The following is a 25236-nucleotide window of genomic DNA, read 5'->3' on the forward strand; positions in this document are numbered from 1 at the left end:
ACCAAAAGGTCACAGTTTTCTTTCTCGGCCCTCTTTCAAATGTCAACCCTTTTCTCCACCGTCTTCAGTGTTTTGGAGCAAGTGAGTTGTGTCCAACTAACTCCGTCCAGAGATCTCGACCCTTGAAAGTGTGCCACAAGAATATTTGACAACGCTGAAATGTAGCTGGAGAGAAGGAAAGAAAACGCATTTATCAAAGTAGAGTGCAAGTCCCATGGGTATCATCCTGAACGCCTTGAATTCACCCCAAGCTACGTCAGACACCAGACCCAAACGCCAAAAGCAGATCCAGAAGGTTTCCAGCCCATCCACCATCGCCAATCCCACTGCCATTATTCACCCAGGAACACCTCACATCATCAAAGCAGAACGCCAAGACACCAAAAGTACACGCAGGAATCCGTCGCCACCAAACGACCACAAGAGAAGCAGCCCATACAAAAGCCTGTTATATACAAACCTTGGATCTCAAGGTCAAGCACCGCCACGCCAGACTTAGTCTTCTACTCCGCTTGTGTAAGACGTCCTCCCGCAGGCTTGAATGTACGCCTTTGGGTTGAGATAGCCACCACCTCAGCCATCATAGTTTGAGGACCTCTACGGGCTGCCACGCGGCAACATCCCGATGACTTCCTCGTCCTCGTCGAAGGAGGACTGGACCAAATCTCCCGAATCCACTTCAAAAGAGGGAGGGACAGGAGGAGCCGGGGGAGCTGGGGGAGCAGCGGGAGGAGAAGCGACCGGGAGGAGAGGAGAAGGAGGCGGGCGAGGAGACGAGAAAGAGTCGACAACGCTGCGGAAGAGGCTGCGGATAAAGTCGAAGAGGCGGGATAAGAGGGAGGGTTCCTCGGGCGTGGGCGCGGGGACGACGAGGGTGGTACTGGAGGACGTCAGTGGATCGTCCATGCTCAGACTCGACAACGTAGAAGAAGTTGGAGGATACACGGTATTCCAACTAGTTAAGGAACACGACGTAGATGTAGCGTGGAGCAATCTGCCGCTGTTTATAGAGTGATATGTGATGATGAGGGCTGGGCAGGAGGTTCTCAAGGCACTTACGAATCGAACTTTTGAATCGACGCACGACGCGACGGACTCCTACTGCTCGAGAACGGTTCGCCTGTTACTTGCTCTCCAGGATCACCAGAGCTCGCACACCCAGCCCCAAGCAACGGCGCCGTCTCTTGCTCGACCTCGTCGCTATGGCGCTGGTACCCAGACATGCGAGGCCAACCAGAACCAAAGGGACTGTATGTCGGGAGGCCTTGGAGAGCCTCGGGGGTGTTAGAGGCGTAGCGCGGTGGTGGGTTGTGCTTGGAGGCAGCCATTGTGGTGTGCATATCGAAAGAGGTTTTGATGGAGTGGTTTGGAGGTAGTCGAAGAGCGAAACTTTGAAAATATCGCGAGATCGAAACACTTGAAGGTGACGATATCTTGAGTGAGAGTGTAGGAGTTGAAGAGAGGGAACTTTGGAGAAGACAATATTTTATGGGCGAGTTACTGGCACAGTGAAGGTGAAGCAGGGTCATTTGCTACAGCACGAGCTCACGGCTACTACGATTGAACTCGAGGGTCACATCAGGATTGCACAAGCTGGAGGCATGCAGCACACTCATCAAGCTCGCTCACAGCAGGTACAAGTGGGCTGTACAGAGTCTGTCGCTCACAAATATTGCCTATCAAGCATTAGGGCAAGCTAGAAGTATCCAGGGTCTTGCGATGAGCTCAGTGATTGACAGTGTCGCAACAAAAAGAAGGTCGAAATTTTGAAAATTGGACAACATTTTCAATCGCCTCGTGGTCTTAATCACATACCGCTGCTGTGGCGAGCGCATAGGAGACTTGAGCTCCATACCTTACACAGGTAGCAGTACGTGAAGCAGCACGAACGATTGCAAGATCACCATAGCGCGCAAAGTCAACATCAACAGCAATTGCAGAGGCAGTCGAGCGGGAACAATGAATGTAACCACGTGGCTAAAGTCACTTGATATCTTATTGTAGAAGGCACTGACCGATGGGCAAGTGCACTTGCCTCTGAGCAGAGAGCTCCTGTACAAGAACATCACCGAACAACAACACAGATAGCAATCCAATCATTGATCACAGCCTCCAACCGACACTGCTCACGCAGTCACAACGAATCACTCTCTTCTTCGAAACGCGAGCAAAGCCTGCAAGATCAATGAGAAGTGAGAAAGCCCAGGCTGAAAACAAAAATTGTCTCGACGCAAGGTAACATCCTTCGACTCAGCCCACCTCTCCACGAAGTGCAATGCAGAGTGCTGAGCAGACCACGACCTTCAAGAGCGAAGCGGTCCTCGGGATGGAAGGCTTTCATTATTTTGCATCATGAGGAAAATGGTCTATCGAAAGCCTGAATTGAGCATCTACGTTGAAGCATTGGAGCGCCTATGACGATATTGCAAAAGTCGAAATCGTGGGTGGAAAGTTCGAAAATCGCTCGGTGACATCGCGCGCGTGTCGGGTTTGTTTGTTATGCTCAGAAAATCACGCAATGTGACCTAGTGACGTAACAAGAGCTTTGCTGCCTGTAACAGTGCATTTCAGCGTGTTGTGACGGGCAACCCGGCGCCGATGCGCCGGTGACAGCAAGGTACAAAAGCTCGCCTTCCCCTCACCCTGCTTCCCTCCTCCACGTGATTGTTTGTAAGGGAGTTATGAGCTCCTGTACTAGCCTCAGGCGCTCATGGAAACCTGCAGGCTGGCGGGATCACACGCATTGCACCTCGCGCGTGGTTGAGTCTCGACCTCCTCATACGTCGACAGGGTCAGAACGGCACACTTTACGGTTTTCACTACTACTAACCGCACTAGTGTTGCTGCTGTTACTCTACTGCTGGATGCAGAGAGTGTAATCTTTGCACCTTTGGTCGATATGGTTTGATGGCTGACCTTACAGCTTCAGCTGATGAACTTCGAGTGAAGCGTCGATCGTCACTGGCGATGAAGAGTTTCTCCGAGCTGGTCGGTAATGCGGCCGTGGCGGCATGCTGTGAGCTGACAGAAGAATCGGACACCACCTTGGGCTTTGCTCACTTCATTTCGTTGACTGCTCCGGCTTTGCTGGTCTCCCAAAGAAGAGATCTCAATTAGCCAAATGCTTCAGACTGCTGACGATGCAGCTCAAGTTGTCAAAACCTTGGAATGTAGAAGTAGTTTGATGGATACATGACGTTCACAATGCCGCAGTTTGCGATTTGAGCATTTCTCAGGCAAAGAATCGTCTGCGGTGGAGTAGGGGAGGTGAAACAGTATCTTTTTGATTAGCAACTGCTCACCGCTGAAGAGATCGCACAGAACGAGCCCACCGCATCAGAAGACCGCTTCGCGCCACTCTCAGGGAGGACGGCCGCTACGACTTCCACTATCCCCCTGAGGGCAAGCCGCGCAATAAGATCACCTAGCCAAAGCGATGGGCCTACGAGATCATGCCAGAGCTCTTCACCTTCGACTCCCGTGCATACGAGTTGGTAACTGGCAAGGTCTCTCACAAGCTGATCATCGACTGCTTGGGTGAAGGCGAAGAGAATGTCCTGCTTTCACTGCTGGGTAATGATATGTACGAGAAGGAGGAAGGTTGACCGGAACTTGGCGGTACTCCCGACTAGACCTTGCGCTAGCATCTTGGAACTTGGTAGATGAAGAAACGCCATGAGAAACGGTTTTGCTGTAGGCTTGCTTCAAACCATAAGGCTCATGAAGTCGCTTCTGTAACAAAATAAGGACTCAACCCACGACTCAGCGGCACAGGCTCAAAGCGCTCGTGGTCGACCACACCAACTGCCCAAGTGATGTTGAGTGTGACTTACTGGCCGCAGTTGGAGTAGATGTAGTCGGGAGGGTTCATGAGCCGATCGATGATGGTAAGGAGAGAGTCGTCTGACTCACCGCCGCTGTGGAGGGGTGGCGCGTAGAGGCCTGGGTTGGGGGTGCCGCCAAGCGGGCCACCGGTGGTGGTGGACTGCTGAGAGATGTTAGGGAGCTGTGGAAGCGTGGCCAAGACTAGCTGTGCTTACGTTGTTGCCATTGCCGGTTGGTGCTGAAGCAGTGTTGCTTGCCACGACGATGGAGGCTGCGTTTCCAGGGAAGGATTGATGTAGAGATCGCTTGTAGTAAGAGGTGCAAGTCTATACAGAAGTGATGGAGGATCTTATATCGTGGAAGAACTGCCAGCAGGCTTGAGAATCAGAGGTGAACTAGAGTTCTCAGACAGGAGCTGCCCTTCTGAAAGCCTTTGCCATACGTCTAGCCTCCTTCACCATGGCGGAGAAGGATGAAGCTGAATTTGGGCAGTCCCTACCTTGAGAATTGGCCTTCGTCGCAACCATGAACAAAGATGCTGGTAGATAGGACGCTTTCCGTAGAAAATACTGTATTTGCCTTCGTGATGGCAGCAAGCCATGATCAAGCTCGAAAGCAACTGCAACAAGGTCTACAATGATCCGTTTCCACACTGCTACATAGATTAGCTACCTCGATCATCAGACCTGGAGCAAACTTGCGTCGTTTTTGGCACATCTTATCTTTGCTCCCGGCGCACTGTGCAGAACCCTTCACAGCAACTTCGCTTTAGTGCCCCTAGCCGCCGCCACTGCCTGCGCTCACCAGCGATATATAGTTCAGCGATAAACCATAATACCTCTCAACTCGCAACAACATCTTCCTCAACAACCATGACCAACTCCAATTCTGCCCGATTCATCATGAACGATCGTCCTGTATTCCGGGGGATCTCTAGTGTCAGGGTAAGTCATCTGGAAGCTTTCAAAGGCTTTACTGATCACTGTGCTCAGCAAGCGTCTCCGTTACGCGATGAGCTCAACCCAGCATATTTCCTCGATCCCCGCGACGGCATTCCGGAGATGATCTACACAGATGCCACTTCTACGGGTGCAGTTCACGGCAGCAGTGACGCTGGTGACGAGTTCAACATGCGCCCTCGCAGCATTTCGAACTTGGTTGCCAGGCTGACTGAAGCTTCATCCGGCGGTCGCAATTACACCGAGGTCGACTACACTACCTCTGGAATCCCAGATGCGCCTGACTACTACCAGGAGGCTGAGGCTGATGCGGCTTCTGACCAGTCCAGTCCGATGCCACTGCCCATTTCCAACCTGGATATGGGTGAGCGCGGGTACGATCGCGCCCCCGATACTGGCGAGATCTCAAGTATCGACTCCAACCGTGTAGCGTTCAGTGACGATGGCGAAGGCGAGGGGGACACCGCGTCCTTCGAAGAGCTTATCGACCGCATCTCTTCCTCGTTTTCTCCTCCTCAGTCTTCACCACTCGAAGCGCTCTGCGATATTCCTGTGACGGAGGGACCTGACCAGCGCCACCTCGACCTCGGAAGCGCGCTGCACCAGCCAGATCTGGGCCTTAACACTCACTCATTCAAGCCCAAGCACCACTACCCACCATCCACGACCGCCGCCAATACTGCTGAGGAGTACAAGCCCAAGACGCGCAAGGCCACTTTCGAGCAACGCCGTGACCGCGTACTTGCAGATACTAGGCGCGAGTACCCGACATCCGTCACTCTCGACCGCACCCAGTCGCTCGAAATCAGGCTCTACCAAGTCATATCCACCCTGCTCACTCCACCACCCGGCTACTACAATCCCTTGGACAACACATACACGCTAGATTTGGACTGGGCGATGGATGTGATCGGGCCTTTAGAGTTCGCGGATTCTCTATTGATGCGTAAAGTCCTGCATCCTGGGTCGGTGTTCTGCCAGCAGGTGGCTGTTGATGCTGGAATGCCCAAGAGAATTGCGGCGTGGCTGAGTGGATCGCCGTCAATGCAAGTTCATAGGTTTCCAGCCGAGATCTTCAGGGTTGCACGTTCACCAGGTGTTTTAGGTATGTTACATCGGTGAGCCGTTGATCAAGATGGAGACTGACCAGTCACAGCAGCTTCGCACTCCGGTTGGGCTATTCACTGGTAGAAGGATAGTAGAGTGATGCTGGAAGGCAACATACGGCCAGCGCAAAATATGTTAGCACGTGGAGGAATCAAGACAACGGTAAGCGAGACGAGCAGTTTGAAGGAACTCATCGGGGTGTTTGCACAGCGAAGCTTAGTTTAGGCATGGACTTGGATTTGAACTCGGATTCGAGGAGACAAAGGGTCAGACCACATTAATGAAAGGTGACCGAAGTTTTGCCGCACGAGTATCATATGTGCGAGCGTGGAAGCCTTGTACTCATCTACTCGAAAGACTCAAGACAAGTTTCATGACAAAGAAAAGGAACGATTCAGGACTTGGACAGCAACGTGACTCGTGACTCGTGAAACAAAGGAACACCAACCTCACCCCATGTATGAACATCATCAAAACACCCAAACCACACCTGACGCTAAAGGAGAGTTACCAGCGACTATGTCTTGTTGAGTAACATATTATAGCCGTCATCAACTGCGCCGTGACAGCCTCGCCTGCTGAGCATGATCTCAAGGAACATTCTAGACTGTGACGGTCTGTAGTAAAGTTTATACCGCTGGGGGTTCTGTAGGGGCTTCCGTAGAAGCATCCACTAGGGTTTCTGTTGGAGCTTCTACAGGGGCTTCCGCTGGGCTATCTGCTAGAACATCCCCTGGAGGTTCTGCCGAAGGCTCTGCTGAGAACTCCGCCGAGTATGGTTGTGGTATGCCAAGCTGCACTTCTTTGCACCACGCGTGGTCCCAACAGGGCTTGTTTGCCGTATTCGAACTCCTACCCTTGTACGCCTCCATCTTGGCTATGGCAAGTCCTCTCCGGGGGCAAGGGCCCTAATAAGGTCTGAAGCTGCGGGAGAAGCTGAGGCCTCAGGCTCATCAGCCTGGACATTAGCAATCTTAAACTCTCCCGCATAAGGAGCAGCAGGTTCAGTTACTGCAGCCGAAGGCTCGGGAGCAGGGGCAGAAGTATCAACGTTTGGAATCTCTGCCATGACAAGAGCTTTGCTGTTGTCTAAGGCAGGAGCGACGCCGTCAGAAGCAGGATTCTCAGTGTAAGCAGCTCCTGGCCCGGGAGTCGGAGTGGTGGTTGCGTAGCCAGTCCCTGTGGTGCGCGACGAGAGGCTGCAGGGAGGAGAGGTGACTGGTGGAGAGGAGGTACAGATATCGTAGCATCTGTGCAGTGTTATTCGAGAGCGCAATCCACGACTGAACTCCATGCCGGAAAGAGAACAGGTCGAAAGAGCAGCCTTCAATATGAGGACTTACCCGCCATACATCTGGGTTAGGTTGCCGCAGACGGCCATATAGTCGACACAAAGCCACAGCGGAGAGCAACGACTTGTCTTGCTCAAGCTCGTAATCGTCGTCGAGTCCAGTGCAGGTGGTGGAGTAATCAACGAGTCGGAAGTGCCATCGTCTGTGGACGAAGGAACGCTGGTTACAGCGTCAGTTGTCTGCGTGGGGTAGCCAGCATCAATGCTGACGGCTGTATCGATGCTGGAGGAGCAAGGTGCAGCAGTAAATGTGGACATATCTGTAATGCCATCTGCACACTCAGTCCAACAGCTACACGCATATTAGCCAAGGCGATCTAGGTATCAAGCAACATGCACGCTAAAACCGAGGCGTTAGTATGTATCACTTACCCGCCATATGTCATGCCGCATTCGTTTACGGCATCGTAGCGCTTCTCTTGGCCGCAGTCTCGCTTTGCAGGGCCAGGCAAAGCGAACTCCACAATGAAGAGAAGGGCAAAGAAGTCGACCCTCATTGTGGTAGTGGCAAAAGACCGAAGGGATGAGAGGTGTCAGGACGCTTGGCCGAAGATGTACGAGATGGGATGGATGCAAGTACAATGGGGGTCGCAGTTGACCCCGGAGCTAAAGGCCGAGTGCTTTTAAATAAGGATGCTCAACGGTTGGTGTGTATCGAGATGATGTGAAGTTGATGAATGAGGGATAAACCTAGGGCTGTTGCCACGGTATTAAATAGGATGTATGCTTGCGGATTTATCGGCCCAGCTCTTGCATTCTTTGATAATGGTGATTGAACAATCGAAAGATCTGCGCCGATTACAACCCATCGCCCCTTCTTCGTTGTCTCGAATTCTGAGATTTACAACAGCAAACACTGCACAGTGAAAGTCGTGGCCTAGAAAGATGTGGCTTTGTCGCAACACCGCACAAAACTGGTAAGACATGACCCAACACGGCGTCGCACTGGTCGGCGGAAGCTTATTTCGGGCAGACTTGCTTGTTATCGAGGGATTGGACACCCGGCAGCCAGAACCAGGCAATGAGACAAACCACGAGGTTATTGAGTGTAGCACAGGTGCGACCGTGAAGAGTAGCAAGAGGTCAAGCGGACGGAACCGGACCGACTACAACGGACGTTTCCAAGCGTTGTTAACAGGTAGCTATCATGTGCCGCAGTCGATATCAAGCTGCAGAATAGTTCTTGATCGTGCAGACGGATCTGTGCTGCCGACCAGTATCTAACGTTGATCAGCATTACCCAAGGTTTCACAGCTGAACATCACTGGCCTCAACGATAACGCAATGCGAACAGCGCTGTAACCACAAAGATCAACAACGGGCTAAGGCAAGTCGATTGAGGTGTCCTCGCTCTTCGGCCTTTCATACCAGCTCTCATGACTGTAGTCCTTCTTGGGTCCCGCAACCTCATACGTAATGCCAAATGTCTGCAAGCTTGCACCACAAAACTTGAATTCGCACCCACTCTTGTATGTATCAGGATCGCACCAATGATGTCCCTTGGCTTTCCACCCGTGATGCTCATCTGCAGGAGGGTAGAATTCCCACTTGTTGAAGAAGGCACCAGTTGACTCTCCATCTTCATCAACGAACCACGCTGTAATCTTGTCTGTTGTCTCGTTGTATCGGTAAACGTAGCGACGCGTCGCAGGGAAGGAGAAGCCGTTATCCATCTGGAAAGTTCCCTCTTCGATGTACAGATATTCAGCAGCGTATGTGAGATCAGTAGGTGTGCGTGGGTGAAATCGTGCTGTGCCTGTGAGTACGCCGCCTGGGATAGTATTCCGGGTAGCAATGTTGCGATGTAGAGACCAGACACCCTGCATGGCCCGAAAGACTGCCGCTGCGACGAACTTGGCATCTTTCTCTGAAGCCTTCAACAAGCTGGCAACCTCTTGAACAGTGACATCAGCCTCATCATCTGTGCCGACACCCTGATAGCGGGACGGGAAAGCAGGGCCCTTTTGGCCGTCGAATGCTGTGTCCGCTCGCTTGACACCAGCTTCACGCGCAAACTCCTCAACAAGCCCAACGTAGTCTGCCATCCAGAACTGTGGTACTTGCAGGGACCCCTCGAACCGAATCTGATGTCGCATACGCTCAGTCGTGTTGAGCTGGTTCAGACCAGCTCTCGTAGGGTTGGTAGGGTCTGGAGTGGATTTGAACCACGTGTCAGCAATGAAGCGTGCCTGCATTTCCATGACTCCCCAGTAAGGTCCCTCGTAGAATCCGACAAAACCGAGCGTTGGGTTGTCCGAGAGTACAGATCCGCGAGTGAGGAGGAAAGGTATACGAGGACAGGATGCGTCTGGGTAAAGGAAGCCTTTCGGTGTGTCGTGCAGGTAGTCGAGGCCGACCTTGTAGCCGGTGGCCTCAATGATGCCGGTAACATTAGAGAATAAGCTCTTCGTCTGGAATGTGTCAGTAAGAGTGTCTTCAAAGTTTTGATGGCCGTGAACGTACACCAGACTTCTTGGACCATGGCTCGTTATGTTGCAGCACAATGTCGAACCAGTCGCCCTCGACCTCCTGCGTGACCTTCTCGACCCAGCCTTGTACTGGGACAATCAGCCCGCTCCTGACAAACTCGAGGTAGGTATCAGTGATGCCACAGTATCCAGGATACTGCATCTGATCTGGCGTGTACACGAGTGCTGCGTTTCCGTACTCCTGTTGATCGCCCCCAATGACCGACCGCATGAATTCATGTCCCTTCTTTGCTTTTTCAGGCGGTACTGTTGTAATAGAAGCAGATATCTCGCCTTCTCCACGGCGCGAGAGGTTGTAGAGGACAAGGTCAAGAGGGAGGAAAGTGGGTGCCAGGTTGGCGTCTTGCGTCGAACCTTTGTAGGGGTTCTGAGGGAGATAGCGAGGGAGACAGTAGAAGGGGCGGTTCACAATGTGATATATCTTGCTCTCCGCGTGGACAGGCTTGCTCTTGCCTGGCGAATTCTTGGCGCTTGAGATCTGGAAGGCAGCTTGGGCAGCAGCTTCCGACCCGCTGATACCTCCGCCAATGACAACAATCTTGCCAGGCTTCTGGGCGAGTGAAGAAAGGTCACGAAAGACGGAAGAGTGTTGGAAATTGTGTAGATTGGCGCCAGGCGAGGGATTGAAGGTGCGGCCTGGTACGTCAAAGAATCCGCTCGCGATCACAAGGTAGTCGAACGTCTGTGTATCCGACTGATGCGTCACGGAATCGTAGGTCGAGACCTGCCAGGTCTTCATATCGTCAAAAATGTCCGCGTTGATGACTTTCCGGTTGAAAAAGATTGCGGACTTCAGACCGAATTTCTCGGTGTACTTCTCGAGATACCGCCCAACTTGCCATGCCTTCGGAAACATTGGCGGAGTCACTGGGGAAGGCGCTCCGGTGACAGGATCTGAGAGGTCTACGGATGACCACGAAAGATCTGGAAACGCAACCGTGTAGCGACTCAGGTTCGTCTTCATCTCCGGACTGCACTTAGCGCCATACTCGCCAGGCTGCGCTCTCCACATGCCTCCAACGCCATCTGCGGCCTCGTACACGGTGACAGCATAGCTGCCATACTGCAAAAAGGTCTTCGCTGCTACCAGGCCGGAAGGTCCTGCGCCGACGATGCACACAGATCTCGTAAAAGCCATGATGCTAGTTGCAGACTACAATGCTGGAAGTGTATTCGTCAGCCTATTCGTGTCGTGCCCGGGAGTGCTTCAGAGGTGTGAGATATACAAATGAAGCTATCACAACCAAGCAAGACGCGGACAATGCGCAAGTAGACGGGATGAGGGAGTGTATAGTGTTGAGGACCTTGACATGTTGGCAAGTGCATGGGTGGGGAGACGGGAAGCGCGCTAACGAGAGCCCCTCGGCTCTCGGCCAATGAGGAATATGAGGCAAGAGCAGCCCGAGATGGAAGAGAAGAAGAGCAGATACGTATATTTCATTCAGTCAAAACTCCAGAATTGATTAGCGTGCCTTTCATAGTTTGGAACTGAGTTTTGCCGGTCTACACAAGTCAGCTGGATGCGTGGCAACTGTTAATGAGCAAATCATACGGAGAGCAGATAACGTATATGGTCCTGTGCAGCATTGTCAGTATATGTCGTTTTGCATGCGCATGCACTGTGAGTACATACCAAGTCAGTGACGTGACGGTGCTGTTCGAATTCGACTCTGGCAAACTGTCTCATGTCGGCCCTGGTGGCGGTGTCTGGTATGTTGTTGGTGCTGCGGACAATGTCTCGCCACAGCGATATCACTTTTTGCCGCTGTATGAACTGCATGTTATCGTTAGGTCAGGGTTGCTGCCAGTGATTAGACAAAGCTCACGTGGTCGAGTCCCAGAGGGCTCTTTCCTCGCGCTCGCAGCCGGGAAGGCGGCTTTATGGCTATCGTTGCATATCTGCGCAACATCCCCTCGTCAACGCCTGGAGCAAAGAAAATCCAGTTAATGACAGTGAGACAACGTAAGGGAGTGCGATTTGAGATGAATTGAGATGCGCTTCACGATTGAGGCTCTGTCTCGAGATGCAGGCTGACGTAAATACTGAGCTAGGCTGTGAATATCTTAGGCTGCAGGAACAGCCTTGCCTTCGTTGCCCCACCGGCGCGTCTCCCCAAATTTCGACGCGTTCAGCTCCACAGCTGCTTATGGTCAAACCTCACACAACCTATATCGGTGCAATCGGAGGACGCTATGTTTTTCGGTTATCCTGGTTCGGAGGAGGGAGAGCAGATGACTACTCGCGGCAGAATTCACAAGCCACTGCCCAAGAGGAGGCGAAGCCCCGCCGAAGCAGACCATGCAGAGCCTGAAGATCCTCGAAAGCTCTCCAAGCTCGACTCTGCTGCCTCTACTCTGGCCAATAATCAGCAAATGTCCCCTCAGAAGCTGCCTGATCCACAAGAGCCTCCAAAGCCTCCCTCTCCTCCGTCCAACGACGCTGATAACGATTCTCTACGCATCGAATCGCTCCAAACTCCTCGAACTCCTCAAGAAAGCTCCTCTTTGTCCTCAGAATACATACTTCTCACTCCAAGCATAACCGCTGATAGTCCTCTCGAGCATCGAACTGCGTTCGTCGAATTACACAATGCCCCCGAAGAGCTATACTCGTACACATTCCAGCCATTCGTTGGACTTCGAATCTACTCTGCTCTCCACTTCGAGTTCAGAAGGTCGACCAAGATGAACAACAGCGAGCTTGCCGCGTGCTTCGATCTCATCGCGAAGACCTCCCAGCAAGACTACAAGTCGTCAAGCCGGGGCTGGGACCCCGATTACAAGATGGAGGAGATGTCAGACAAAGAAATGATGTACCTTCTGATTCGGCAGGCAAAAGGTTACGTAGGTATGGACAGGGTCAGCGAGCAGGATTCAAGCGCAAACCACGCTGGTGCAATTCTCGGCTTCATTTCCTTCAAGTTTGAACCTGAAGAAGAAGAACTGAAGATGATGAGGCCAGTTCAATACATCTACGAGATTCACCTCGATGACCGACTTCGCAACCAAGGTCTTGGCGGACGAATGATACAGTGGGCAGAAAGCCAAGCTCGCTTGGTCAAAATCAGCAAGATGATGCTGACGATGTTCACGGTCAACAAGGGGGCGAGGCGAGTGTATGAGAGGGAGGGCTTTGTAAAGGATGAGCTCAGCCCTGGAGACAGGGTGACGAGGAGAAAGGTCATCGAGGCTGACTACATCATCATGAGCAAGGAGCTGTAAAGCTTTGTAGTCATCACAGTGCATTTTCGGCGTTAGTACAAGATACCCACGGACAGGCTGGAGTTCTTCAATGGTATGTAGCATAGCGATCACTACGACATTGGGTACTCTGATGCCTACAACACGCTTCTATTGCATCATTGTTGAGTAACCGTACACCGTGAAGTCTACAACATATTCAGGTCCAGAACGCTAGCAGTATCCCACTTGCACCTGCCGAACCCAGCGCTCCTGCCAGAATCCACCGAAGCGCTAGCCCGGAGGCCATCAGCACTTCCTGCTTCCAACTCCTTCCCTTCTCCAACCCATTTCTCTCTTTCTTCGACCAGCAACATCGAGACAGCCACACTGCGGCCATCCACAACACTGGCAACATCGCGAAGTGTACCAGCAATGTGATCTCCACTGCCAGCAGGCATGCTAACCACAACGCAAGGAAGATGTCACCTATCGACCGTGACCCATCTCGCGATGCATTCTCCCTCGCACCCTGAGCACTCACAATCCCGACCGCCTCCTCAACCCCATGTCCAGCCTTCGCCTTCTTCAACATCTTCTGCAATAACTTCCGTCCACTGACAATGTCGCCGCCATCAACAACACCGCTGTAAATGATATCTGACAGAAGATTGATACCCCTATCCGAAAACGCGCTTCGCACAACGAGGCCACCATGGACGTCTATAGTTTGGGTGTCACTGTAAATCTCCTTGACAACGAGACCGTGATCCGCGAGGTCGAGACCTTCGACGTCTTGTAGGCGTAGAGTGGATATGAAGGGCCAGAGGACTTCTGGGAGCGTAGTGTTCAACCGCAAGTTGTGTACGAAGCTGAATGACGGCGGTGTGCAGGTTTGTACATTTCCAAGTGTACATGCTAGGGGTTGGTGAAGCAAGGAGGTATTCGACATACCGAACATCGTCAGTGCGGTGGATATCACCCATATGACGACGAGGAGGAAGTCGATCCACCAAGATCGCTGCTTCTTCTCTAAAACCAGCTCCGCAGGGTTCTCGAGCTGAAGTGACTCAGCTGGCTCAGGTACTGGAAACACAACACTGCCTCGATTCGATAGCAGAGCACTGTTCCTTGCTGACGGTCTGTCTGGACTTCTAGGCGGTACATCCGGCCTGGTCCCTGGATCAACGTCTTCGAGCACCTCGCTGAATCTACTGTTCCGTTGTGAAGCTGCGGTGAGGGCCTCCGGGGTGGAGGGCAGACCGTCGCTTATTGTGGTATCGATCGTGAGGTCATGTGAGGATCTTCGAGTACTCCACGCCAAAGACGCAGGTACATCATCATCCTCATCAATGTTGGGAATCAGTGACGCAGTCATTAGCTGCGATACAGATCCTAGGAGGCCTTCAGGTACGCTACCAGGGCCGGAATGGCCAGCCTCTCGATCGTCAGCATCTTGTTTGGGCACTGACGCAGATGGCACGATTTCTGACGTTGGCTCAATGGGCAAGGTATAGGCTGGAGGTAGTCGTAGATTTCTGAGCCGCAGTGATGCTGATCTCGAGAACCTCTTTGAGTACTCATAATCCGTCAGCAACGGTCTTCCGTCTTTAGACGACCTCGGCGATGACGACGCGTCCTGGAGGCTCTCGGGAGGCTCGAATCGGTGCGGTAAAGTCTTCGAGCCGCGAACAGTGAACCAATTGCCAGCCTCGTCAGAGCGGAGTGCTTTAAATGTAACATTCGACTCTGTGGCATCCTGGGTAGGCGTGGAGGCGGTCGCGCCGTGCTCGTGCCCACGCAAGCTGGGCATGCGAATCCTGAATTTCTGGAGAGACCGCCTACTCCTGGAGGAAGTCACATCATCATGAGCCTCGCCGGGGTTGGAAATCGACTGCTCCAATTCTGGTGTGAAATTTGGGGTCGTGGAGGCACTCAAGGCATCATGAGGGCCAGGCATCGAAGCCAACCTTTGTCTTAATCGCTGGACCTTCGTCGACACACTAGGATTACCACCGTGTCTAGAGCTAGCATCTGTCGAGCTCCCAACCGGGAATCCTTGAGCCTGGAGGTACTCAGCTCTTGCTCTATCCTGCTCCTCTCGGGTGACTCTTTGCGATCCCGCTAATCGCAACTTCGTTGACGTTGCACTCGCAGGGCTGGAAGGTGTCGTCGACACTGTGTGAGCAAAGTAACCGAGTGTGCTCCTGCTACCGTTGCCCAGCGTCGTAGGCTCCTCCTCATCGACTCCACCGCGTTTTTGAGCTTTGGTGGCGGTCCTAAAGGAACTACCTAAGGCCTCGATCGCCACATCAGCGTCCGAGATTGCACCTGAGTCTTCGTGAACTGAATCTTCCGATGAGGGAGCCTGGAGGCCTTCAGGGCTGCCTTCCTTTGCTGTGTGCTTTGAAACCATTGTGATCTGAATCGTGAATGCCAACGGGGGAACAGTAATGCCTAGAGGAAGTCAAGGGCTTAATAGTGAGCGCAAGAAAGATGAAATCTGCAAAGAGGGTATCGTGCGCCGAACATCGAAGAACAGCGGAAAGACGAAGGTCGCGCGTGCGACCCGCAGGCGGGGAGGCAGTCAAGTACCTGTCACTGCGCGCTCTGCTGTGGCTACGACTCCTCATCTTCGAGGCGACCTGAACCCTGAAGGGAGTAAATTTGTTCGGACCCGAAGAAAATTGGACTTGCGTACGTCAGTCTAAACGACCCAAGGGTTGAGGGAGGAGCACTGCCATTTCTGACAGACACTTACAATGGCTGACAGACGAGACAGCCCCAACACACGCGCAACATGCACAGATCGTTTCAGGCCACTATGCCAGTTAAGAGGGGTATCATATCATATTGTACACTCGTTATCGTTTCTTCCACTCCAAATCATCCATGCTCACTTCCCCCCTTGACGCCTCGAGACTTGCCGTCTCTTTCTGCGCAGCCTCCAATCGCGCCGCCTCCGCATGCTGGCCCAGAGTGCTCGGATGCGTAGGCGGTCCATTCTTGCCCACCTTCGCAAGGTCTCTCAGCAACATCTTGAGATGATCCGTCCTGTTCTGATTGCCACTCCAGGTGACGGCTTGACTGTAGTACAGTATGTCCCAAGCGTCATCATTCATGTTTTGGAGGAACGTCGGTAGGATACGTGCTCTTTGGTAGCTCCGCCAGAGCACGCGACGCACGTCGTCGTTGGCACCGATATACGCGAACTCGATTGCTTGGTTGAACGACTTCAAAGCAGGGGATATGTTGAAGGGCGGTTGGAGCCTGACACGCAGGCGGCGCATAGCAGCCGAGTGCTCAGGATCGGCGCGTGCAGAGGCCATGCGCTGGGCGAGGGTCGCGGTACGGGAGTCTTCCATTTCGTACGGGTCAGGGGCCAGCTCGTGATCGATTTGCGTCAGATCATTTGGGTCGCGCTTGGGCGCGTGCTCCGCTATCAGCTTCTGGATGTACACCAGCTTCTCCATTAGCCGCGGGTCTTCCATGATCTTGTCGACCTTAGCTTTTAGCTCGGGCGGGATATGCTCTTCCTCGTCTTCTGGGGTTTCGGGCTCCGGAGCGGTTTCCGATTTCGCGGCTGCGAGTTTTGTGAGCGCGGCCGCAAGGTCGGCCGGGTCGGTGTCTTCGTTGAAGTTCACGCCGTTCTCGTCCTCGGCTTCGTCGGTGGTGTTGGGCATGGGCTCGGACAACATCTTGTCCAGCTCGGACTCGAGGTTGCCGCTGACGTTGAGGCTCCTCAGGATGTCGCGCATTTCGCGCATAAGTTCATGAATCTCCTCATGATCCATGTCCTTTTCGTCGAGAGGGTCTTCTTCAGGTGCGAGGAGGTCGTCGACGTCCTTTTCGAAGTTGGCCCACTGCTGCCTGTCCTGCTCGGTTTCGGTCTCGCTGCCGGCCTGGAGTTTCTCTTGAAGCTTCTGGTTGTTGTTGACCTTTTCGGTGGCTGCGTCGAGAAGTGCTTGAAATTCAGGGCTCTGTACATCTTCCGTCTCGGGCATCTTGTCAAGCACCGCCTGCAGGTCTGGCTTCGCATCCCCGACGTCTGGGTCGTTGATAAGCTGGGTGACTGCTGCATGTATCGCCATGCGCATGGTCGCGTGCAGGTCGTCGATAGCTGGCTGCGCGGCCTTCTCGGCTTCCTCCTCGATCTTTCTTTCCTCGTCCTTTGTCAAGATGCTCTCCTTGATTTCCTTCAGCTCTTCTGTCAGATCTGCGAATGCTGGGTTCGACATGAGGCCATCCATCAGACGCTTGTTCAGCTCGGCATCGTCGTAGTTGGGGTTGTTGTACGACTCTTCGATCATCAGGCGCGTCTCTCTTTCCCTCTTCCTGTCCGCGACTGTGCCAAATCTATCCACCTTGCGCCGCTTGCCCGTTGACAAGTCCTCCTCGTAGAAGTCGATGCCGGGATCCTCTCCGTCTTCGAAGACATTGTTATCTGGAGGTTCGAAGAACTTGTCAATCTTTTTGGGGTCATTCATCTCCGTGATCATGTTCCCTATTGGTCCTGCTGCGGCGGCGAATTTCTTCTTCTTCGTCTCCTCCTGATACTGCTCTTCAGCTTCCTTCTCGACGTCAGCTTGTCGTGCCTCTGCAGTCTTCTCGGCATAGCGCTCTCTTCGAGCTTGTTGCCCCAATTGCGCTTTCTCGGCTTCTCGCGCTTTCGCGGCCTTGGACTTTTTGCCGCGCACGAATTGCGCGGGTAGAGGGCGCGCAAAGGGACATCGTAGTGGTAGCGGCCGGCCAAGCGCGCGTATTAGCGCCGTCGAAGGTATGTAGGCTCTCGACGGGGCCATGTTTGTGGTGTTGAGGTTTGCGCCAAGGTACTGCTGTTGTCATCTCACCTTTTGGCAGGTGCAGCCCGCCTGCAGGTGCAAACAATGCAAACTTCTGCCTTGGCACCTCCGAGAACTCCGCAAACCTCAACGCCTCTTGACGACGTCACAGGACCAGCTCAATCGCTTTGAGTTCACATGTAGTTGCATTCTCTCGGTATAAATACATTCGCAGTGCTGCTGACACCTTTACTGTTCCACTATTCACAGCGACGCCACCAATTTATGTACAAAGAACGATCCCAAGCACGGCCACGACCAGCGCAACCCATGCATTACTGTCCATCTTCTCACCACCGTTAACGTAGTAGTTCATGCCCGCGCCTCCTTCGATGACCTCATCTGTCACGTTCTTCCGGCCAACAGGTTGGTCCACGTTGTTAAAGATGTCTACCGCCTTGATCGCCGGTCCAACGTTGAAGAAGTCAACAAGCACAAACGTCGGCTGTCGAGCGACCTGCTGTCCACACGCCGTCATGTGCTCACCAAGCCCACCTGTGCTGTCCCAGGAGTTCGTGTCGTTGATGTTGCGGATGTCCGGAACTTCGATGCCCATGGCCTGCTGCCAGTACAGCATGTGATTCATCAGGAACAGTTTGCCGGAGTCGCGCTCTTGTTCGATCGTGGTTGTGTTGGAAGGTCGGTCAGGCTTGCAGGCAAACTGCGAGGCATTGCGCACATCGTATGCGTTCTCCCAGACAAAGTCAAATTCGTTAAGGAGATACGGCGCGTTCATCTTGTCAGGGTTCAGCGGTTGGACGAAAGTGACGAGCCGTTCGCCCTTGTCGATCATCTCTCCGAGGGTCGGCCACGTCTTCTTGAACTCGCTGGATGGTGCAGGAGCGTGGCTGATGTCTGGCGGCACGTATCCGAAATGCGCAACATCTGCTCGTGCATACTCGCCTTCAAGCTCGACTGCACCGATGCCATCCATGTTCACCAAGACCAGCGTCACCACCTCGTTGGGGTTCGCGGCCATCCACAAGTGAACTTCCCACAGCCATTCCTGGAAGGTTCCTACGTCGAACAGCCCACATGATGTGTGGCATAGGTGTATTTCTCGAGCATTTGTGTCTTTGTTGGAGGCGACGTGGATTTGCGCGGTTAGCAGCCGAACGCCAGCATCGAGCTGTACGGTGCTGTTGAAGAACTGGTTGCCGAACGAGGAGAATCCTGTCGAAGAATCGCGCAAGAACGGCGAGTCATGCGCTCCGAGATGTGTAACCTGATCGTACGAGGTGTCACACAGCTCAGGGGCATTGTTGCAGGCTCGTTCTGCGGCTGTGAATGGGACGGCGGCCAGCGCCAGAAACAATGAAACGAACGGTATGGCAAGATGTTTCATTGCTGAAAAGATGTTTGACAAGCGAAACAGGTTGGAAGGAATCAAGAAATAAAAGAGAGAGAATGAAATAAATGGTTATATGGACATGCGAAGTGATTCAACAAAGGCAGCAATGCTGCGTGAAGTGTAAAGGCGTGTGGCATCTTCGATGAGGGGAATGGACGGACAATAGCACTGTTCAACAGGTGAACGAGGATCTTCAATGCGGTGAGCAATTCTGACGCTAGACAACGCATCCCTACTGCAGATCAACCGACTCAACCGACTCAACCGATTCAGCCTCATACAGCGTGAACGTTAGGTATGTGTACACATTACACTGTTCGCCTCGAAACTCTCCATGCCAATCGATGCCAGGGATATTGCATCGTTGCACAGCTTGTACAGGTGCTTCGCACGCACAAGGCGAGCAGAGGTATTCTTGCTATAATTCTCCGCTGCTTTTGCGACTGAGACTTACTCAACGCATATTCTGAGCGTACCATATCCTCGCGCGCATCTCTACAACATCACAACATACAACCCCCTCACGCAACTAATCATTTCAGATAGTCACGGTGGCGAGCAGCCGTCACGCTCGCCTCGCCGTGCCACCTACGGCTGGTACATAACCTCTCACCTCTAGCACCTGTCGATCCAGACATCTCCATTCCAGCCAATCCACAATCACATGCGTGCCTACGGAATGCCGGACCTGAAGGTAACGAGTACTCGAATAAGTAGTCTGCAAAGGTGAGTGTCGGTCTTGAGTTTGGCGGACCCACCCACAATGACGACGAGGGCGAGATCGAAGCCGCCACGAAAGGTCCCGTATTCACCAATAATGCGCCTACTAGGGACGTTGGCTTCAGCTCATTCGGTGTACCATTTCAAAGTTTCTTACCCACTCCTCCCTCAACCGAGCAGCTGGTACACACCTTCCTCCGCCCTCCACCGCACGCCTTCCCCCATTGCGTGCTTTCGATCCAATGGGTCATAGATGCGCTTGGTCAAAGTCACTTTCGCTTCCGGTGGATCGATGAACGGTACGCCCTTACGATTGACTCCAGTGTTCGCATCGGAGGGGTGCGCTTAGGCCTTCCGCCGATTTACATGGAGTGGTTATGCGGGGATGAAGAGGAGTCGAGTCCGACGGAGCAGAGTATGCTGTTGATAAGGATATTTTTCGAAGAGGTAAGGAAGGAGAAGGAGGGTAGCGAAAGTGGATAGTGTAGTAAGCTGGTAGGTTCTTATGGCGCCGAATTCCCGCAGCGCAAATGTTTCCATGCAGGGCGTACTTCATCCAGTGCAGTCGGTCTTTTCGCTGTAAGTCTTTCACCACTATCATATCAAGGGCTGCTCCTTCTTTCTTGTGGCCGCTAGTTTTGGCTCCTGATAATGTCTCGCTCGAATTTGGTGCGGCACCGCGACCCCTAACCGAACCACAATGTCCCTGCATACGCCATCTTGACTGACATATCCTGGTACTTTGATATCGAACCCACTGTTGATAACGACACCTCAGTAGAAGCTCAGCACCGACTGCGCATTTTCAAAAGCCCTACCTTCTCCGTCCCTCTCCTTATCTCAAACCCATCCCTCGTTTTCCGCTCACGACTCTATTCATCTGAGAAGTATCTGCTTACATAACATTTGTTCTCTACGTGTTCAGCATCCGAGCGACTATACCCGACAACATTTTATGAGTTTAGCGTCGTTTCACAGCAACATGTCGTCATCAAGATATAATGCGGCCGAAAAGGTAGGCACACTGAGCTTCGTAACTACCTCCAACGTTGCTGACGATTTGTAGGGCAAGGCCAGGGCCCTGAAACCCGACCTCGACACTAAGGCTTCTGCTGGAACTTCCCTTGTCCATCGAGTACTGACCCCCAGTCGCAGCAGGGTTCCCACCGAGGCGCTGCAACCCACCGACACTGGGTCTGCCCCTTCCTCACTACCGTCGCTACCCACATCGCCAGTTCAGGGTGCGAGGATCCCAGCCGGCAGGCGCATCCCCGTTCGTGTCACTGCTACCGCCACCTCTGGATCCAGTTCGTCGTTGGCAGCTAGTAGCAACATCATGCTGTCGATGCCTGCTAGCTCACCGCCAGTCTTCATACCGTCTTCTGCAGCTGAAAAAAGTGCTAAGTCGTCGCCGGCGATTCATGTGCCGTCATCAGGTTCATCGTCACCCAGCACAGAAACAAAGATGCCGGATGGGTCTGTCGCCGACTCGATGATCAAGGGGTTCAAGTACGATCCCAATGATAAGACGCCGCCGAAGAGGAGGATGGCAGCCATTGCTGATGTTGTCAAGACCGCGACTGCCGATGATACTGGACTGTGGTCAGCAAGATTAAGCTCGGGCTCAAGCTCAACGAGGCCGCAACCCCTGACCCAACAGCCAGAAACAGATGACAATGTGGCCGTCATGCCTGTTTCTGCCCTGCACACTGCTAGGCTGGCGTTGATGTCTGGAAGATGTCCAGTCGTGCAGACTAGGGCGCCTTACGTTGGCGAGCAGGGTGAGAGCAGCAGGTCTGCGCAAGTTCGCGCAGCAACAACGGATACGCAAGAGCCCAGCAATGTCGTCACATCGGCCTCTATACTCGAAAATTCGGAAGCGAGCAGAACCGCGTTGAACACAGCACTTGAGCAGGTCAACAGGATCTGTGATGGAACCAGAAAGTCCGTCGATTCGATCAGAAAGCTACCATACGCACTTGCAAAGAAGCAAGATCCTTCACATATCGAGGAGCGGCTCGAAAATGCCACTCTCGGAGCACGTTTGGATGATATTGGCGCGAAACACACGCGATTGAGCATCGTGACCGATCGGTCAAGTTCCTTGTGGGCAAATGAAGATCAATCTGAGGCTGGAATATCTTCATTCTACATACAGGCTTCTCAGAAATTGCAAGATACCGGTGCCTCAAACGCAGCAGATCCCGCTTCAGAAGATATCCCGGCCGCCTCACCCAGAAGCTCGTACTCTTCCGCCCGGGAATCGCAAAATGCCTTCAATAGCAGTGAGACCATCAAAGAGCCAGTCGCACAAGACACCATAACAATATCTCCCTCGACAAAGGAGATGCCAGAAGACTCACCGCACACCGATAGCCCTGGAGCTATCGTCATGAATAATCTTCATGTGTCGAATTCGGACGGTTCGTATTGCGACCCCCCTATGGAGACTGTCCCTGGGAGGCAATGTAGTTCTCTTCCCACAATTCCAGAGAGAGCTGTGACAAGCGTTCCGAGCGGAGTGTCCGGTATCATCGCACAAGAGCCAGAAGAAAGTCTTGTCGAGGCATCGAGAGAAAGTTATGAAGAGACAACTGCAACTACGACGCAACAACCACCGGACCCTTTACCACCTATCCCAGCGCCGAGTCAAACCATAGAGAAAAAGAAGACTGAGTCCACATCGTATTCCTCCTGGATTCTCAACTGGCCGAGCATCTGGCGAATCATCACAATGATCATCCTGACTTTGATTCCCCTCGCCTTCCTCGCCGCCTCCCTATACGGGATAGCCACAACAAAAACCTACTCCGCACTCCCATCCGACCTCTTCACCACCTCTTCGCGAACAATCCCCTCTGAGGACGGATCCAGCAACCTCACCATATCCTGGGTCAACGGTGAAGCGATCGGATTCCAAATCAACCCCGTGTACAACATCGCACTCGATCCGAATGAGCCAACGCCAGATGCGTTGCATTTTGTGTTTGATTGGAGCGTGGATACTAAGGGGTTACTGTCGAGGGAGGAGATGAATGTGGTGAGTGCGATGCCGATTCCGAGCTTTGGGGAGGAGTTTGTGAAGGGTATGGCGCTGTTTGGGGTCTTTGCGGGTGTTTATCTGCTATGTCAATACGTTCTTGAGTTAGTGAGTGGATGTTGGCATATGAGGGAGGATGAGAACTTGTATTGGACGAGGAAATGGCTGCGGTGGTTCGACAAGGCGATGAACTGGGTAGCATTCTTGATGGCTGCCATCGTCAGTGCGTTGATTTGGGCGAGTGTCACGAGAGCTCTGCTGATGATGTAGGACTCGGGCTGTTTTGGTACGCTTCTGAGGTTCTTCTACATTGTTGAATACTCTGAAGACGTCCAGCCTTACACATCTCGATACCTCAGAACGATTGACCACTCCACAATCACGTACCGATCCTCACATCCTCGCCCTCCCCTCGAAAGTTTGTAGTTTCCAAAACTGTCCCATGCGTTTCGACAAGCGCGTTTGACGTTCGGTAGCCATGGACTGGGTATTCTACTTCGATACCCTTCCATGGCGCGGTTTACACAAGGACTGCCCATGCATGGTATGTCCCTATGTTGATGTCACCACGACCTCGCTGAACGTTTCACAGTGGGGCTGCGCGGCGCCCTTGCGCGATGCAGCAGGGCGCTGAAGCCTTGACCAAGTTGCGCAAGTAGCACCACGTACCATCACACCATATAATGTGGTGTGCGTGGTGCTGCTCACGCCGACGTTCGATGCGTCCTGCTGCCCTCAGCTCCGCATGCATTCGCGTCGCCTTTGTGACGCTCAGCTCGAGGGGTGTCCCCCAAGTTTCGACGCAATTTCTCTCGAGGGCCAGCGTTCCTCAGCTTCGCAAGCACTGGCTCCGTCCTTCGGGACACAGAGGCTTGCCCGAACGATGTACGTCCACGTCACTCCTGGGCCCCATGGCTCCTGTGCTTCGGCCTGGGGCAAGGCTAGGTTTGTGCGTCACGTCCTCCTGTTGAGACTTCACTGACAGCTCTCAGGCCTTAAACTGCTTCAGATGCAGAAACTTCAAGCGAAAGGTTGACAGCTTGCGCTCGTCCGCACGTCCCGGCAACTTGTGGGCAGCACCCAGGAATAGCTGCGGTATTGCCACTTGGTGGCCACTAGCATAGAATCTCTCATCTTGTTGTATGTTAACAGCATCAATACGACGGGCTCACTGCGTCACTGCTGTAAGTGTCTTCCCAACTTCCAACATGCTTGAACATCGGCTGACAGTGCCCAGGTGGTAGCAGTCACTTCGAGATCCATCGTCTGATCGTACGCACAATCATGCCACGTCCACGAGCTCCTGGTTTAGCAACATCAGCAGCACCCAAAGTTGACAGCGCTAGTAACACCCCATTGCTCTTGACGCATGCGGCCTCGATTTCAAGGCGAAAATCATGAACCGCGGCACACATCTTGCCCATGGTGCCGCCTCAAAGAACAATAGGCGTAGCACAGCGCGTTCATACCCGATGTTGAAATGCCTTTTCATGTGTTCTCGGTACTCGACGACCATATCTCGGAGCCTTGAGAGTGTCCCGTCTTCGATTTTAGCATTGATAGTGCCGTAGTTTAACAGTCTCAACGATGTATTTTCTTGAAACTTTGATCTTAACCACTCAATTTCATGTGCCGTTGTGTCGCCGTGCTTGAACAACTTTTCCAAACGTGATTGCTTCTATGTGCTGTGCCTACAGTTCCAGGCATCATTTGTGACACTTCCGTGAAGAGTGAGTAGGTATTAGTACCCATTCCTACATATCTCTTCGTTATGGAAACTTGTCGGAGGGAACCGGTGCTCTGGTGAGCACCCGGCTGTGATCTCGCTCTAATACCTAAGAACGATGATAAGTTCTGTCGCGGCCCCGCATCGATACAAAAAAGGCCGACCTTTCTAACTCTTGGATTCTAGAGATTATATACACCGCAACATCAGTTCACCTCCACTGTGGGAAGCTCAGAGTCTCCGTGGCGGACAGTGAAAGTCACGCTGCAATTTGTCTTTGGAGAAGTTCCGTTGCGCGCGGATGGTTTGCACGGCATCTGTTTGGGCAGAGAAAACTTTGTGTTTTTTCAGGTTCGGGTTTGGGATTTGTATCCCAGTTCGGTCTCCTCTTTTTTCCATATATGTCTTCAATGCACAATGTTCACAAAACATTCCAACACATTCATGGAATAATATAATTGTAGCTCTAGTTCGGAGTGCTATGTACATGGTCGAGCACGCTATCCTATTGCCGACACTCTACACCTATTTTGAAGCTAAAATACTACCCAGCGTCATCCACAGTGTGCTCGATAAGCGTCCATGACCCAATTTGAAAATTCGTGACTGTTTCTCATTCCTAATATCCACGTAGTAGCCGGCCTTAG

General features: G+C 52.8%; 13 protein-coding genes across 13 annotated transcripts; 5 read left to right on the forward strand and 8 right to left on the reverse strand.

Moving 5' to 3' along the window:
* Positions 1-597: 597 nt before the first annotated feature.
* Positions 598-1328, reverse strand: BU25DRAFT_476648 (uncharacterized protein; the record flags this gene model as incomplete). Its single annotated transcript, XM_033710955.1, has 2 exons — positions 598-994; positions 1060-1328. 2 exons carry the CDS (start codon positions 1326-1328, stop codon positions 598-600), a joined length of 666 nt encoding a protein of 221 aa, XP_033558599.1.
* A 2235-nt stretch (positions 1329-3563) lies between these two features.
* BU25DRAFT_424183 (uncharacterized protein) lies at positions 3564-4426 on the reverse strand (the record flags this gene model as incomplete). Its single annotated transcript, XM_033708266.1, has 4 exons — positions 3564-3702; positions 3834-4006; positions 4041-4151; positions 4325-4426. 4 exons carry the CDS (start codon positions 4424-4426, stop codon positions 3564-3566), a joined length of 525 nt encoding a protein of 174 aa, XP_033558600.1.
* A 271-nt stretch (positions 4427-4697) lies between these two features.
* Positions 4698-5975, forward strand: BU25DRAFT_476649 (uncharacterized protein; the record flags this gene model as incomplete). The annotated part of the gene is made up of 3 exons (XM_033710956.1): positions 4698-4769; positions 4818-5889; positions 5941-5975. The coding sequence occupies 3 exons, from the start codon at positions 4698-4700 to the stop codon at positions 5973-5975; spliced, it is 1179 nt and encodes a 392-aa protein (XP_033558601.1).
* Positions 5976-7068: 1093 nt separating this feature from the next.
* BU25DRAFT_303166 (uncharacterized protein) lies at positions 7069-7694 on the reverse strand (the record flags this gene model as incomplete). The annotated part of the gene is made up of 3 exons (XM_033702023.1): positions 7069-7141; positions 7235-7534; positions 7615-7694. Coding segments are annotated over 3 exons (453 nt in total), but the record flags the coding sequence as incomplete, so codon positions are not given.
* An 821-nt stretch (positions 7695-8515) lies between these two features.
* BU25DRAFT_160978 (uncharacterized protein) lies at positions 8516-11060 on the reverse strand. The gene is made up of 2 exons (XM_033700716.1): positions 9706-11060; positions 8516-9653 (listed from the first exon to the last, which is right to left on the reverse strand). Exons 1-2 carry the CDS (start codon positions 10867-10869, stop codon positions 8565-8567), a joined length of 2253 nt encoding a protein of 750 aa, XP_033558603.1. The 5' UTR covers positions 10870-11060; the 3' UTR covers positions 8516-8564.
* Positions 11061-11168: 108 nt separating this feature from the next.
* Positions 11169-11511, reverse strand: BU25DRAFT_348382 (uncharacterized protein; the record flags this gene model as incomplete). The annotated part of the gene is made up of 2 exons (XM_033703197.1): positions 11169-11234; positions 11365-11511. 2 exons carry the CDS (start codon positions 11509-11511, stop codon positions 11169-11171), a joined length of 213 nt encoding a protein of 70 aa, XP_033558604.1.
* Positions 11512-12416: 905 nt separating this feature from the next.
* On the forward strand, positions 12417-12953 carry BU25DRAFT_348385 (acyl-CoA N-acyltransferase; the record flags this gene model as incomplete). The annotated part of the gene is made up of 1 exon (XM_033703198.1): positions 12417-12953. The coding sequence occupies one exon, from the start codon at positions 12417-12419 to the stop codon at positions 12951-12953; it is 537 nt and encodes a 178-aa protein (XP_033558605.1).
* Positions 12954-13131: 178 nt separating this feature from the next.
* Positions 13132-15327, reverse strand: BU25DRAFT_461268 (uncharacterized protein; the record flags this gene model as incomplete). The annotated part of the gene is made up of 1 exon (XM_033710426.1): positions 13132-15327. One exon carries the CDS (start codon positions 15325-15327, stop codon positions 13132-13134), a length of 2196 nt encoding a protein of 731 aa, XP_033558606.1.
* Positions 15328-15700: 373 nt separating this feature from the next.
* Positions 15701-17728, reverse strand: BU25DRAFT_413649 (uncharacterized protein). The gene has a single exon (XM_033707082.1). The coding sequence runs from the start codon at positions 17711-17713 to the stop codon at positions 15776-15778; it is 1938 nt and encodes a 645-aa protein (XP_033558607.1). The 5' UTR covers positions 17714-17728; the 3' UTR covers positions 15701-15775.
* A 171-nt stretch (positions 17729-17899) lies between these two features.
* On the reverse strand, positions 17900-19259 carry BU25DRAFT_413650 (uncharacterized protein). The gene has a single exon (XM_033707083.1). It carries the CDS (start codon positions 19095-19097, stop codon positions 17976-17978), a length of 1122 nt encoding a protein of 373 aa, XP_033558608.1. The 5' UTR covers positions 19098-19259; the 3' UTR covers positions 17900-17975.
* Positions 19260-19820: 561 nt separating this feature from the next.
* Positions 19821-20306, forward strand: BU25DRAFT_348183 (uncharacterized protein; the record flags this gene model as incomplete). The annotated part of the gene is made up of 1 exon (XM_033703188.1): positions 19821-20306. A coding segment is annotated over one exon (486 nt), but the record flags the coding sequence as incomplete, so codon positions are not given.
* Positions 20307-20805: 499 nt separating this feature from the next.
* On the forward strand, positions 20806-23180 carry BU25DRAFT_461270 (uncharacterized protein; the record flags this gene model as incomplete). Its single annotated transcript, XM_033710427.1, has 3 exons — positions 20806-20838; positions 20890-23086; positions 23134-23180. The coding sequence occupies 3 exons, from the start codon at positions 20806-20808 to the stop codon at positions 23178-23180; spliced, it is 2277 nt and encodes a 758-aa protein (XP_033558610.1).
* Positions 23181-23354: 174 nt separating this feature from the next.
* Positions 23355-23978, forward strand: BU25DRAFT_161011 (uncharacterized protein). The gene is made up of 3 exons (XM_033700717.1): positions 23355-23407; positions 23456-23748; positions 23856-23978. Exons 2-3 carry the CDS (start codon positions 23547-23549, stop codon positions 23897-23899), a joined length of 246 nt encoding a protein of 81 aa, XP_033558611.1. The 5' UTR covers positions 23355-23407; positions 23456-23546; the 3' UTR covers positions 23900-23978.
* Positions 23979-25236: the final 1258 nt, after the last annotated feature.

Source organism: Macroventuria anomochaeta (assembly GCF_010093625.1).
Source record: "Macroventuria anomochaeta strain CBS 525.71 unplaced genomic scaffold BU25scaffold_31, whole genome shotgun sequence".
Classification (NCBI taxonomy): Eukaryota; Fungi; Ascomycota; class Dothideomycetes; order Pleosporales; family Didymellaceae; genus Macroventuria; species Macroventuria anomochaeta.

Excerpts from the sequence above, each read along its gene's own strand:
- BU25DRAFT_160978 (XM_033700716.1), bottom strand. The coding sequence starts at position 10,869 with ATGGCTTTTACGAGATCTGTGTGCATCGTCGGCGCAGGACCTTCCGGC. Across the intron at positions 9,654-9,705 it reads CATGGTCCAAGAAGTCTGGT|ACGAAGAGCTTATTCTCTAA; the intron begins GTACGTTCACGG and ends GACACATTCCAG.
- BU25DRAFT_413649 (XM_033707082.1), bottom strand. The coding sequence starts at position 17,713 with ATGGCCCCGTCGAGAGCCTACATACCTTCGACGGCGCTAATACGCGCG.
- BU25DRAFT_413650 (XM_033707083.1), bottom strand. The coding sequence starts at position 19,097 with ATGAAACATCTTGCCATACCGTTCGTTTCATTGTTTCTGGCGCTGGCC.
- BU25DRAFT_161011 (XM_033700717.1), top strand. The coding sequence starts at position 23,547 with ATGTGGTGTGCGTGGTGCTGCTCACGCCGACGTTCGATGCGTCCTGCT. Across the intron at positions 23,749-23,855 it reads CAGAGGCTTGCCCGAACGAT|GCCTTAAACTGCTTCAGATG; the intron begins GTACGTCCACGT and ends GACAGCTCTCAG.